Genomic DNA, 14306 nt, shown 5'->3' on the forward strand with positions numbered 1-14306 from the left:
AAGTTTTGCTCTCTGCCTGCGGCCTGGCTCTCTCGGCCAGCAGAGCAGCAGCAAAGCGAATTTCGCTTTCCGTGCAAACAAAAGAACAGCCCTCGCGACCCGGGCGAACTCTGCCTCCTTCGCGTTTGGAGCACACAGATTGCCTTCACCAAGCGGCAGGCTGGGGCCCGTTTGCTCGGGCAGGCGGTGTGCGGGCGCTCCCCCGAGGCGGGCGGTGCGGGCCCGGGCCCGGGGCAGAGCGGGCCGGGGCGGCAGGGCGGCGGCGAGCGGAGCGGGGCCTAGCGCGCCGGCCTGCTCCGAGCCCGGGATGGCTCCTGCTCCCCGAGCCGCACAAAGATAATCGCTCAGGAAGTGTCTCAGCCAATCCCCTGGCGCCGTACATGCGGATTTGCCGGGGCAGCCAATCCGGGGGCGGCTTTCATGGGGAAGACAGATCATCAAGCCCAAGTGCCAAGCCCTCCCTGCCCGAGTACTGAGAGCCTGTCCTCCATGTTTTATAAGTATTGACATAACACTGTGTTAACAATGCATCCACAGAGGTAAGCCTTGCTTTTTACCTTGCTTTTTCTCTAAGACCTATGAGTTGTGGGTTGAGAGTGTGATTCTCTGTGATTTCTCGTGCAAAACTCACACCACAGCACTTATATTAAGTTGGAACTGTTTAAATTTGCTTTCTTGGGTCACATGGTTAGTAGCCATTAGCCACAGCTTTATTTTACAGTCTGGCAAAGCCTTGGCATGCCTACTTCTTCACAGGAGGATGGTGTTTTTAGAGTTTATCAAGATCCTGGTATTCCAAAGGAGGTTTCTGTCTCTGAGCAGTTTGCCAGCACTATTGTCTGTTGTGTCACATGCCTGCTGGAGAGAAAATGGAAGCTAGGGAGCAGATGCATTTAACTGCCCTACAGGGAGTCAAGCAGGGATAATGGCAGACAGAGGAACAGGCAAGTTTACCTTTCTAAACAGTGAATGGAACAGCTAAGATAAGTTATCTCTGAGAAAATATGGGATTTTTAAAAACCTAGGCATCAGCAAAAAGTGCTAATGGCAGATTGTAGATATTGGGCCTAGGTGGTGGTGTGCTGTTGCATCATGTTTTTTATGCAGCTTATCTTAACTTGAAATGATTATTGAACCTTTTTTCTTGCAGGAGTAATTAATACAACGCTTTTCTCTTTCTGAGGGACAATGTATGGTTAATATTTTGTTCCTTTAAAAGGGAGTTTTTATGCTGCAGATTTTGGGAATGGAGTGCTGCTCAGTAAAACGCAGCAGTGCATCTGTTTACAAATCTGATGCTTTATGGAAAATGTTTCTGAACTGTTAGCTTTCTTGTTTTGCATAGTTCAAATAAACTAATGTAACTTTTATCTGTGCCTTTTTGTTTTACATTGTATCAGCTACAGTTCTGTGTTGTGGAGTCCAGAAGATATAAAATCATATGTGGTTCATGACAGTAGTACATGTTGTTCGTTCTTGGTTTTTTTTCCCCTTTTATTTTTTTTTTTAACTTTTGGTTTAATGCTACGTAATTATTTCAAGAAATTCCTTTTTGATCAATTCCCAAATCTGCCAGCCTGTTGTATCTTCTTAACTGGAAAAATGAGATGGGTGCTTGAACAGTTGGTAAGTAAGCAGCATGCTACTCTCTGAACATTTTTAATAGTTTTCCAAAGATTTTATTTTTACTGGGTCAGTTAGTGCAGTAGGTGAAGTGATGTTGGTGCTTAGTCACTTAAAAGATCAGATTTACTTAGCGTCCATTTTAAGGGACTTGTACATGTAAACTGCTCTATTTGAATGCACTGTTTTTCTGATAATTTGTCTCTAAATTTTGAAGCTTTTACTTCCTGTTTACCTTAGGCCAGTGAAAAATATTCTACTTGCTGTTTGTTCATAGATCATTAATTACCATGTTTGCAGGGTAAAGTGCGTTTTCACTGTTCCTTGGGCTTTTTGGGTGTGATGAAAGTGCTAGTGCTCAGCAATGAAGTGACCTTATGAAGTAAAGTAAATAACACTTAATGAGCATATGTTTCTGATACTATACAACGTGTAACCTCTGACAAACTTGCTTGGTTTATAACTAATTTAGAAACATTTTGTGCTCTTTATAAAGATTTTAATTGTAGCGCCTGCATGCTTTTTGAACAAGCTGTTTTTCAGTGATCACCAGGGCTGTTACAAAAGCAGAGGAAGGATGCTCTTTTGTGCTTTTCATGTAATTTTTGCACTTTTTTTAACAGTCCATACACATTCATTATTTTAGGAAAGAACTGAAAGCTAGTCTGGCTTTGCAAATGACTGTGCTGAGGCACAGTGCATGCAAAGTTTCACAGCCCCTTGCCATGTATTTGGTAGTGTTCTTTAACATAGCAATTTACCTCTGGTTATTTGTTTACCAGTGTATCTTATGTTGAATGTCTCGCTTTGGTTAAAAGCTTCCCTTCCCTCCTCTCCGTTCACCCCCCCCCCCCCCCCCATCCCAATCCCCTAGGATTAGATTATAAGAATGTCTGGTTCAATTTGAAACCTGAAACACTGCTGGGGTACCACTGGATTTCATGTGATAGTATTTCTGTGTGCAATTTTAATGCATTTTTCAGCATACACGAAATTGCTGACACAGCTAAGAAGTCACTCTGGTTTTTGTCCTTCAGTTGCTAAAAACCAGAAATTTGGACACAATTTTCCTAGTAGTAGTTTATACATGTTAGCAGTGGGCACAATTTTCCTAGTAGTAGTTTATCCATGTTAGTAGTTTACTTTCAGCCTTTAAGAGTGAACAACATAATATTTGTTTAATATGAGGAAGCAGGGGTAAGTGATCTGCAATCAGAAAGCTTGTATTAAAATGGCTCCCACAGGTTTTGTTAAACCAGGATCTGTTTCAAATCTGCACCTCCAGACACGCTGCTGACAGTGAAGTGCGTTTGTGTGAGCTGCCCTCGTGCATGTAATGAAACGGAGCATCGTGAGTCTGTTAAAGTTCACTATTTTCAATCACTCGAGTATAATTCTTTTATAGTTCACAAAAAACAAATGTCTGCATTGCAGCAAGATGTCTGAGGCAAGGTAGAGACAGCAGCGTTGTGCCTCGGCTCAGCCCAATGGCGCTGCTCCGCCAGCGCCGGAGCCAATTGCCGCAGCAGGCAGGTTAAAGATTGACAATTGCAGTGGCAAGGCTGAGAAAGGCCTTCTGGAAATTTCTGCCATCTTTGTTCCATCTAAGTAAAGCAAATTCAGCCAAGCTGAAGAATTTAATATATAATTTTTTTTATTTTTTTTTTTGGTGCTTAGTCAAGGTACCCTCACTTCCCTAGGTTGCATAATAAGCACCACTCTGCTGTTTTTTTTCTGTTCAGGACAGATGGAATGTGGGGTTTTGTGTAAGTGACAGATGCAGGGAAAAAGCATGTATGCTTTCTCCTCAAGATTTTACTGGCCTGGATCTTGTTACAATCACAATTAAACAGGACATGTATGAAGCAATGCAGCTGAGGTTTATTCAGCTTGGAGCAAATGGCCATTATTCTGATTATAACTAGCAGTTAATCGTATAATTGCACTGTAAGTTTTCTGGTTACTAGAGAGTAATTTGAATTGCCCAGGATGAATATGATTAGCCATTATTATTTAGTGCCAACATCCAGTTACTTTTGTAATTAACTGGACAAAGAGGGGGGGGGAACAAAGGAGCGATCTGGATTATAAATCATGGTGAAAACAGTAGCTTTTTAAAAGCTACATGCCTTTTTCATTCTTTGCAGGCAAACTGTTTTACTTGGAAGCTAAATAGTGCTAGGGAAAAGCTGAGTAATTTCTTTAAACAAATGACACTACTTAACATATTGGGAATGAAAAAAATACAGAGTATAAACTACTCCAAATGTAACAGTCAATCCCCCCCCCAGTAGGTAGGAGTATTGAAATGTTACAGAAAACCTACGTTCCTACTAAGGGAGCATGTAATAAAAGGAACTTCATGCTTAAAGAGCAGAAATAGATAGTTTACATTACAAATTTAGCCCTTCATATCATGTCCACAAACTTCAACTGGCTTGTCTTCCTGAGCTGTCTTCCATTTTGTGATATCACTTGTGCTTGAGCTTTTTGTTGTTTTGTTTCTGGCTTTGTTGTTTTGTTTTTCCTGTTCTGCCTTGTTTTCCTTGTAATCCTTGTATTGTATTATATCACTTTTTAGCTACTGGCCCTCCCTGTGATCCCTGTGAAAAGTGATAGCTGGTGGTCAGTTTTCCATAGTGATGGTACTACTCCAGCATAATTGGTTAAAGGGAGATAAATCTCAGTAAAAGCTCTCCTCTGTCTGAAATTCTGGGTATTAATTTGAATTTCCTAAATATCTTGAAGGTTGAACAAAATCTTTGCCCATGTAAAATGGAGTAGACAGCAATTTTCAAATTTTGTATATTTGTGGATCCCCAGTATTTTTCCCATGGGCACATGAATCCCATTAGGGTGACTTTAAGCCTGTTAGACTAGGTTTGATTTACTTGGTTATTGTCTGCAAACCCCTTTGTGGTAGTACACTGGCTTTGAGGGGTCTGCAATCTGGAAACCATCACAGTAGGCCATCCAGCTTGGCCCTTTAAATTGCATTTAGAAAGTAATTTAAATACATTTGTTAATAAACATGTCTTGTATTCATGGGTTAAAGACTCATTTAGCCATAGCTACATAAGAAGTGAGTTTCATGTATTTGGTAGTTGTCTGTCATTCTCATGTTAACCCTTTATTGCCTGTTGTCAGAGCATCTGAGTTTCACACTGAGATTAAAACCATCCTGTAACAGGATGTTAGCATTCTTAATTCACCTGATATAAACCTTTAATTTCAAGCATGATTGTTCTCAAATTATATTTTTACCATCTGAAATCTGCAGCTATTTGGTTGCCTTGCTTGGGCCTCAGCTGTGTAGATAATAGACTTAAAGATGACTATGTAACACCAAGGATCCCCCTTCCTCCCCTGATTTTTCTCTTTTCTGCAGCTATTTTAAATGGACACTGAATAAGAGTAATGTTTTAAAAAGAACTGAAATGTATTTTAAATGAAAAATAGTTACTTTGCTTTTTATCACAGGTAACCAGCTTAAACACTGCTGTACATAGATATCTGAACGAGCCTTTTGTGTATGTTAATTACTTAATACAAAGTGTTGTTTGCTTAATACACATGGAGCATTTTGCAGGGAATTCTGCAAAAGGAAATGTAAAATACGAGGTGCTCACACTGGAGGGTGAAGCTAAAATTGAGTGATTTCCTTAGTAACCTATGACTTCACAAATCTCCCTATCTTGTGCCTTTTTAGTTAAACGTTCGGATGTCAGGTGTCCTTTGGTCCTTCTTTACCATTTCTGATATTTAGACGCTGGCTTTGAATCTTGCCCTGCTGTGTAAACAGGAGCTGCTGGTATTGAACAAAGTGCTACCATTTTAGCTCCAGAGCAGGAGTGAGGCAGTGCAGTGCTGGCAGACGCCATTTTAAGAGCCCTGCATAAATAGCATAGCTACCGATGAGTAAGAGACTGTTATAGGTGAGTGCTCATACAAAGCTGCTATTTATTCAGCAATGGCATGCAAATAGTGGTTTTTGGTTTTAAATTTTTATTGAATGCAGTTTTTTGGAATCTTTATTTAGAATTGCTGCTCACAAATGTGATGCATGGGAGGCAGGAATTATCTTAAAGATGAAATTCAGTTTTAGTGCTTATAGTCTTTAACCATTTTTTTTTTTTTTGTTTTGTTTTGCTTTCTGTTAATTAAAAGGAAAAATGAATTCCAGAAATATGTAGTTCTTGATCTGAAATTCATGTGTTATTCCCTAATGTAGATCTAGATTGTGTATGTGGGCATTAGCTGTTTCGAGTGGTTTTCCATATCTGTCAGTTTTTCTTGGTTAAATGTCAAGGTGCAGTAGTTCATCTGCAACTTTTAATTGCTCTTTGTAGTTACTGTGGATTAGAGCAGTGTTATATATTCTTGTATATGTACATTTTCTCAGGTAAGTACTACTATTAGTGAAGGAATGATTTTCCTAAACAGAGAAGTCAGTATATATAGTTCAGGGATGTGAAATTTGAAAACCTGAATTTTATATTAAAAAAACCCCACCCTCTCTTCAGTTTGATAGAGAACATGTTTAAAAATTAGGCAGCTAAGTTATTTTTCCATTTTTACCTAAGTATCAATAAATCTTGTATGTTTGCAATCCTTATTTTTTTTTCTTTCTGTGCCCAACTCTCCCCAAAGAAATAATCTCCACCCCTTCTTCCCTCATTCAGACATGCTAAACTAGTTTGTATGAAACAAATTAGCTTAACATTTTAGAAAACAAACTTCTGTTGTTGTTGTTGTTGTTGCAAGTTTTGTCAATATGAGTAGGGAAGTTTTAAATGATTAATTGGTTTTCTGGTCATTTGACAGGGAAACTAGCAAAGCTTAAATTTCAGTAGTGTTCTTAAGATGTGGTCCTCTGTGTTCATTCATCTTAATGAGGAAATAAGAGTAGCTTTCAGAATTACATAAGCTATTTGTTGTATTCATTAAGGTACTAAATTGAGTATATTTCAGTATCATTTCTGATCTGCAGCCTCAGAGAATCCCATTCATACATGCATGACAGTAATACATGCTGGCTGAAATAGCTGCTCTGAGCCCTACAAAAATGAATTCTCAAAATAAAACTCTCTAGAGTAGTCAGCTTGACCACACAGTTATTGTTTCCATGGAACGAGATACTTGTTTTTAATTATTTTGCTGCTGGTCTTAATTTTCCTTTTATTTTGTTGTGGGTAATAGTAAGGTAACTGGTTAAGAACTTGTTTTCTTGAATTATTTAATTGGAAATCTTTTGCTAATATCTGCATTTGGAAGTTTGTGCTTTATAAAGCATTTCAGAATTTTCCTTGTATTGATGGAGGGTGCAAAATTGAAAAGATGTCAGCTTTAGAAAAGTTACTGTAAACTTGCTATGGGTTGCTGGTATGTATTTATAAACTTGAATCTCAAAGATGACCACTGCAGTCATTACTGCCAACATTCAAACAATGACATGTTGTAGAAGTCATTATACATTATGGCAAATAAAGCAATGGGAGATGCTTTCGAAGAGCCTTGAATGTTCAGTGTATTTTACAGCTGTGTAACACACTTTTATTTAACTGTTCCCCACCAACATTGTGATTTTTTTTTTTTAAGAGTCTCTGTGGTTTTCTTATATACCTAAATGTTTGTGCCCTTAAAAGATTAATTAATTGCAGAGAACGTGGAGATGTCTCTGTTCCTCTGAGGTTCAGATTTCACAGTGCAGGAGGTAATTGCTGGATTTTGTGTGAGTGATGCACACTGTGCACATGTGTGTATAGGGAATATGCTCCTCCATTGCTGAGGAAAGTGGAGAACCTTGGTATCAAGTAGAGAATGTATTTTTGACTGCTCATTTATACTTAAAATCTTTGGGAAGGCTGTTTTCAGGCATCCTTTAGGTGCTATTTGCATCCCTGTCCACTGAACTGGATCATCTTTAGGGGCCTGTCCAAGGCAAGCCATCCTATCATTTTATGATTCTTTGTATCAAGATTTTGCAAGATACTTTGTTCACTTTACAAATGTTTCTGAAGAATCTTTTTCTTGTTTATAGCGCTGTTGCAAGAACACTTTAAAGGATGATGGAGGAAACTGACTCAGTTTCCTAAATTCAGCTCATTACATGAGTGGGACACATTCTGAGCTGAAAAACCCTGCTAGGCTGTAACTAATAGGTGGGAGTCCTGCCCTGTAACCTGCTGCACTGCTGGGTTTGGGCCCAGGGGCACAGAACATCCTCAGTCAGTCTGAAACATCTCCTGGTGCTTTGGTCACAGAAGTAGGAACAGTTCCTGCTATGGTCTTGCTGATGATTGATCCATCACTCCCATTTTTCAACCAGGATTCATGCACAACTCTCTGGATTGTAATACTGATTTGTACCAACTCCTGTATCTTTGATGTTGTACCATGTTCCCCTGAAGTGTGTTTTTTAAACAAAATGACTTCATAGATTTGGATGAGTGTGGAATATTATGGTTTCTTTAATGTAACTTAAATGTGAGCTGCTAAGAGAGTGGATCCCTTTTCTCCCTGTGTGGTTCTCTCCCATTTTCTGCATGTCCAGCTGCACAGTGAGTTACATTCCAGAGCTGATTTGGGTAAAATGGACATGATTTCTGGAACAAGAAGTTAAGGACTGGGGAAACCATTCCTTTTAGTAGCAGCCCATGTAAAGTGAGCATAAGTGTTCAACCTGAGTCTTGTAAAGCCTTGTGTGTCCCAGTCTGTGTCTAGAACTGGAGCTGTATTTTAGAAGCAGGTAATGTGCCCTGCCAGATTACTCCAGTCTTACTGAATTACTGGGTATGAATACATATTTAACTGTATGCGTTATTTATTGTATATACATGATGTTTAAGAAATATGGGGTGTGTTACAGTTTGGTGATTTTGGAATAGGATTTTATAAAGAGGGAGGGAAAGAAAAAAACTCCAGTGCAGCATTGGAAGGGAACAATGAGCCCATCCCATGAGCCCATCCCTTTCCTTTGCTTAGGAGAGGAACAGGCAAAGGCAAGTGGTGCATGAAATGTTTTGGTGTCTGCAGGCCACTGCCAGCTCCTCTTTGCTGAGGCCCCTGGGAAAGGGTGTAACAAATGTGCAGGATAATTGATCTGCCCATGCATAGTAAATGTGTGAGCATTGTAGTATGGTTGGCTGTGTTGTGCATTTAATCTGCCCTTGCAAAATAAATCTGAGAAGCATTGTTTTACAGTCAACTATGCTACACATTTACCATAATTGTGGTCACATGGGTGCCTTGCCTTGCTCCTGAAATTATCAGAATAGTCCATGAGCTGGGAGGTAGATGCTGGTAGAATAGAACTTCCCTTCAGTGTCTTGTGACTTTAAAGAGCTTATTTTGTAAATTATTTCTATATCCAGATGACAAAGAACAATGACTTCTGGCATTCATGGAACTTCTCAGCTTTGGGTTTTCCATACATTGAGCTTGGTTAATTTGTATGTGAAATTTCTGCTGACATAACTGTACTGTTTAGAACTGCGAAACGAATTGCAACCCAGTAGTTCATAGTGGATTAAGAGCAGTTTTGTCAATTAGCAAACTGAAAAATCCTTCTGCTGTTAAGTTTTACTTTGTTTTGAAATCTCTTTTAACTTATACCCCTAACAAAACTCCTGCTAATATAAACTGTTTTGTCAGGCTGAAGAGTTTCTCTGGTTTAAATGTAACCAAGTCCTCACTTGTTTCCCAGCTCTGATGAGATGTCTCAGGCAGATTTATACACAGTAGCTAAAGTAAAGGTCTCCAGCTGCCCTCTTGGCCCTGTCCCTGGAGCTGGGGTGGCGAATGGAACCTCAGCGAGCTCCACAACAGCAGAAATTCATAATCTGCCATATCAGTGCAAGCTGGTATCAGCAACAGCTTCCATTAACAGACTGAACGGTGAATGGTCCCTGTAGAGCAGAGGATCTACATCCCTCATGGCTGTTGTACTCTGGTAGACACTGCAATACCTGCCTGATGCTCCAGAGCCCCATTTGTCCATCATTTTGAATTTGGGTTTGCTTCAACATTGTGTGTTTTCTTTTACCTTTCATCTAGGATAGTAACATCTCCAAAACTGCTCTTTAACTCTGTGTTCATTCTTGTTCACTTATCCTGTCTTTTCCATCTTCTTTCCCCAAAGTGACTTAAAAAGCCAAATTGATTGAGTTGTTTTCTTGAATGGCATCACTATAGCATATCACAAGTAGAATATCAGAAAGTCAGATGTACTTTGTAATAATTTAATCCTGCCTGGAGCAAACGGAAACTGACTGTGTAAGAGTTGGAATTATGTTGCCAATAAATGATAAATATTCAGTTTTCCGTTATACAGTCTAGTTTCAAAATCCTTAAAATTATTTATTTAATTTTTTTAAAATTACATTTTACCTTCTAATTTTGCAAGTTGTTCTGTGTTGGTAAGTCTGTTACTTCAGCTAATCTGTTCACAAAGGCTGATGAACATTTAAATGTTGGCAGGCATCTGTCCACATGGTTTATCTGATATTAGAAGCTGCAAGGAACAGAATTCCTGTTTGTCTGTCACATGCATACAGTTCATACATACATTGCCATAATCTTCAGTACATGTTACAAGACTGTCTTTGGTACAAAAATGTAACTTTTGTGCTTGGTAACTTGCAGCATATGTGTGTACCTGGATTGTTTCTTGCTGTGGTTTGATCAATGCTCTGGCAAACAGCAAACCTTTCATTCCATCAGAAATTTTGATGTAGTTGTGTTTGACAGTGTTGGGTTGAACTTAATGGATAGAAGTTAGTCATGGGATTAACACAGTCCATAAAGTATTCTAATTCACCTTTTTGAATTCTGCAGCTTGGCTGAAGAGGAAATAAAGGCAGAGCAGGAGGTGGTGGAGGGGATGGACATCTCCACTCGATCCAAAGGTAAGAGGAATATTTCAATTAGGCTCTACAGCACAATTATTTGTAAACCAGGATAGTGAAGCAGTGTCATCTACCATGAAGCTACTGTTAAGTGGAGACTCAAGGTTTACTGTATTTTTTTCAATGACTACTGTATGTTAGAAAGTGTTTTAATTTTTCCTTTGTTTTCATTATGTTTCAAATCTACACACAAATATTTCAGTCTTATTTCAGGTTTCTGAATAACTAAAGCTAAATTACCAAAAACCAGCAACCTGTTGTATCACTTACCATGGCTTCCTTTAAAGTAGTACTTCTAGATTGGCAAGACAGGAGAAAGTAGTAGTAACAGCAAAACTGTTAAGGTAGTATTTCCTACTGCAATAAATTCTTTTTTTCCTAAGAATAAAGAATCACAGTGGCATTTCTGTTTCCACAGAAATTAGTCCCCTGAGCAGTATGTGTTTCATGGACATTCATGCCTGTCCATCTCCTTTTGTACTTGCAACTGACTTTGCAGCTGAGTTTACCTGAAAGCCTTTTCTCTAAAACAGCAGCAATAGTTACTACCTTCCTTTTAAAGTTCTTGCACATACCCACTTGCTCTTCACATTCATATAGCAGGGCTCACAAGTCTGGTTAACTCTGAATCTGCAGGTGGGTTTGTCTTGAAGGCATGGCACAGATAATCTGCATGTTTTTTAATGAGGAATCTTGGCTGGATAATGGTTATAAAATTGGATTCAGGTCTTATCTGTACTAACAGATAATAAATTTCTTGTTTCAGTTCTCATGGTATGGTTAAGTGAGGTATTATATGGGATCTGACACCTCATAAGAGGTACACTTGCTCCTTTTGTCCCTTCTCCCTGTCTTTTTTCTCCCTTCTCTCCTTATGAACTTGTATGTCAGTCTCCACCACTGGACTGCTCGCAACATTTACTCTTCTTTGTATTTCAGTTTTCTAAACCAGCAGAAAGTAAATGTTTTTCTTGCTTTAATGATTGCTACTGGCTGGGGTAAGCTTCCAGCTCTGCACTCCACCACTTCCATTGTGGTGCTTGTCACATCCCAGCCACTTGAACTTGCTAACCAACTTAAAAACTGAAACATTTTTCTGCTGTTGTAGTGACCAGTTTGTTTGTGAAAGAGTTTGATAACATAAGAACTTGGTTTAACAGACAATGGGAGTTATTAGATACATTTAGCTGTCCATGAAATCTCATCTTTATTTCTCCTTAGAAACACTGGCCCACTTTCTAGTATTAATGGTACTGCATGCCTTAACTGAGCTAAATCATTACTTATGTCACTCTGATGTAATTAATGTCTAAAAGACACTTAAAAATCTTATATCTACTTATGTGGATGTTTACATTTTAGTTCTGGTGCTTTAATCAGCCACAAACAGGTGTGTGGGCCATACATAAAGTTTCCATTTCTTTGTGGTAGTTCTAGTGCTGCCCTAACTTCAGGATATGTTGTTTCAGTGAATTAAGCCCACAGGAAATTTTTTGCTTTTTGTTTGGTAGGGTTAAGATGGAGTTTCTTAGGACAGTGAGCTGATTTAATATCATGGTTATTGAAAAGGTCACTGTCATTACCCAGTCTTCTCATACACATGATCTTGCAGCTTCCCTTGCATTGTGGGCTCTTAATTAGAACTGGTCAGTTCAGAGGGATTTAACCTGGCAGAAAAAGACTCATGTTTTCATACTGTTAACTGTTGTTGCAGCTCCCTGAACTAGCTGATGCCAAAGCCAGTCTCTCCGCAGCGCTGGTTTAGGTTGACCCAAGCTGTCATTGTGTGGGAGCCACTGGTCCATGCAAAGATGTTCTCCTAGTGCTTTAAATACCAGTGGGAGTGATGTAAATGGCACTTCTGTATCACCATAGTAGAGATAAAACTTAGCAAATGTTGAATCACTCCAATAATAAGAGAATTGGTATTTAACTAGATACTGATTTGCTTTAGTTGGTTTGTTAAATTTAACATGTATGTTGATAAAAGCCCTGCCAGCACCACTCCAAGGACATGAATACCAACCACCCACCCTATGCCCTTACAGGCTTATATTTTTGCCAGTGAAGAATGTGGGATATAAAAAACTCTTTAGACTTATACCTGTTAACCATTTCTCTTTCTTGTATACCCAACCTAATCTGTAAATTAGTGATAGAACTTTATAATAGTTGAAAATATAGTTTCTCGCAGAAAATAAAAGGATCATAAATGTCATCTCCAAGAGCTGGCCACATTACAGGCCTGGTGTAATGAATCTTTCTGGACTCCTGTTACTTGGATTGAAACAAGCTTCTCTGATAGTTCAGTGCAGTATTTCTCCAGCAGAAAAGTCACAAACCAGAATTTCAAAACTGTTATTCTGCTCTGTGCAAGGCAGAAAAAGTGCAGCAACGTTCTCAACTGGTGGGATGGTGGCAGCAATGTCTCCACGTGTAGCAATTAACTTGTGCAGAGTTTTGCTTTGTGTGTTTTGGAAAGGATATAGATGATGAAGTTTACCCTATCTAGGCAAACCTGGAGAGGAGCACACAGCTCTTTGTGCTTTGTTTGGGTTTTTTGATGTGTGAGAAGCCTGTGCAGGAGATCAGTCTGTGGCACTGTATAACTTCAGACATGACCTAGAACAGCAGATGTGCTGCAGATCTGTGACCTGCTTGGTTACAAACCTTGCATGGTTTGTACAGCTCATGTGAGGCTGTGTCTAAGGAAGGTTGTAGGGAAATACATTTAATTGCTTTAAAACCAATTAGCCTGATGCAGACCTCTTCATGAACACTCTTGTTTTGGTATAAGCAGTTTAATTGCTCTAATTCAATTGCAGTTGAAGCTAAACTAAACCATGCATTGTTTAATCTGTAACACGGGTCTGAACACAGCCTTTGAATTGGTCTAGGTAATGTGGTGGTTTCAAAGCAGCCTAAGCTGGTCAAACTGCTCAGTGCAGCAGTTCTATCCACTTCCTTCCATACCATAGCTGGCAGGAAACTAACTGAACCATAAAACATCAACAGTTTTCTACTAGCTCAGTGTGCTGAAACAGCTTGGTGGACTGCCAGAACCGGTGTAAGAGAGAAGGCAGGAATACACCAGCTGGGTGCAGGAAGTGTGGAGCTTTGTTAGCAAGCATTTAGACAGGGCTAGGCTGGAATGAAACCAGAGCTGAAAGCCATCACTGGCACTTCTTGCTTTATATTCCGATAGATAAAGCAAGTCTGTAGCTGGAGTCAGAGACATGAAGCTCTACATGTTCAGCTGCATTTCTCCACCCTTCTCCTTTGCTGGCTGTAATACTTCTGCTGTTGCACAGTCAGCTGTGTCAAGCAGCTGCTCTAGCAGAAAATTGATAATTTTTTTTAGTACCAGATCTTGCCTGAATCATGAACCGATTGCTACTGTTACACACAAGCGCCTGTCTCTAAAAAGTTGCAGGGACAGATGCCTGGTAAGGTGGGAAAGAGGAGTAGAGTTACTCTAACAGTTATAATTTAGATCTGCTTATAAGCTGTGTATGTGCAGCCTTGTTAAAGACAAGGTTTTAAAATGCACTGCTCTCTTGATAAGAAAAAGAAAGCATAAGGCATCTGAGAACTGGAAATGGGAAATGACAGCTTAGAGAGAATGCAAGGAGTCCAAAAACAGAAAATGGAGTGAAGAGAGGATTGCTCTTCAGTGAAGGAGAGAGGCCATGGATTATATGATTATATTTTGTCCTTTGTATAAGATACATTAACATGTCCAGCAGAAACATCTTGCTATATTTCTGTCCCAGCCTT

The 14306-nt window shown here is 39.3% G+C and overlaps 1 protein-coding gene across 8 annotated transcripts in view; it reads left to right on the top strand.

Annotated features, from left to right (window-relative positions):
• Positions 1-410: 410 nt before the first annotated feature.
• Positions 411-14306, top strand: part of ZMYND8 (zinc finger MYND-type containing 8) — a 48105-nt gene continuing 34209 nt past the window's right edge. For 7 of the 8 annotated variants that reach the window (XR_009278822.1, XR_009278823.1, XR_009278824.1 and 4 more), the window contains exons 1-2: positions 411-539; positions 10459-10529. Coding sequence is in view for 5 of the 8 variants with exons in the window: in XM_058850461.1 (XP_058706444.1) it covers positions 526-539; positions 10459-10529 (85 nt within the window). In the remaining 3 variants the exon portion in view is untranslated. Of the gene's footprint in view, positions 540-1570; positions 1627-10458; positions 10530-14306 lie in introns of those variants that run through there. The other variant, XM_058850457.1, reaches the window with a different exon arrangement.

This window comes from Poecile atricapillus, chromosome 15 (genome assembly GCF_030490865.1).
Source record: "Poecile atricapillus isolate bPoeAtr1 chromosome 15, bPoeAtr1.hap1, whole genome shotgun sequence".
Taxonomy (NCBI): domain Eukaryota; kingdom Metazoa; phylum Chordata; class Aves; order Passeriformes; family Paridae; genus Poecile; species Poecile atricapillus.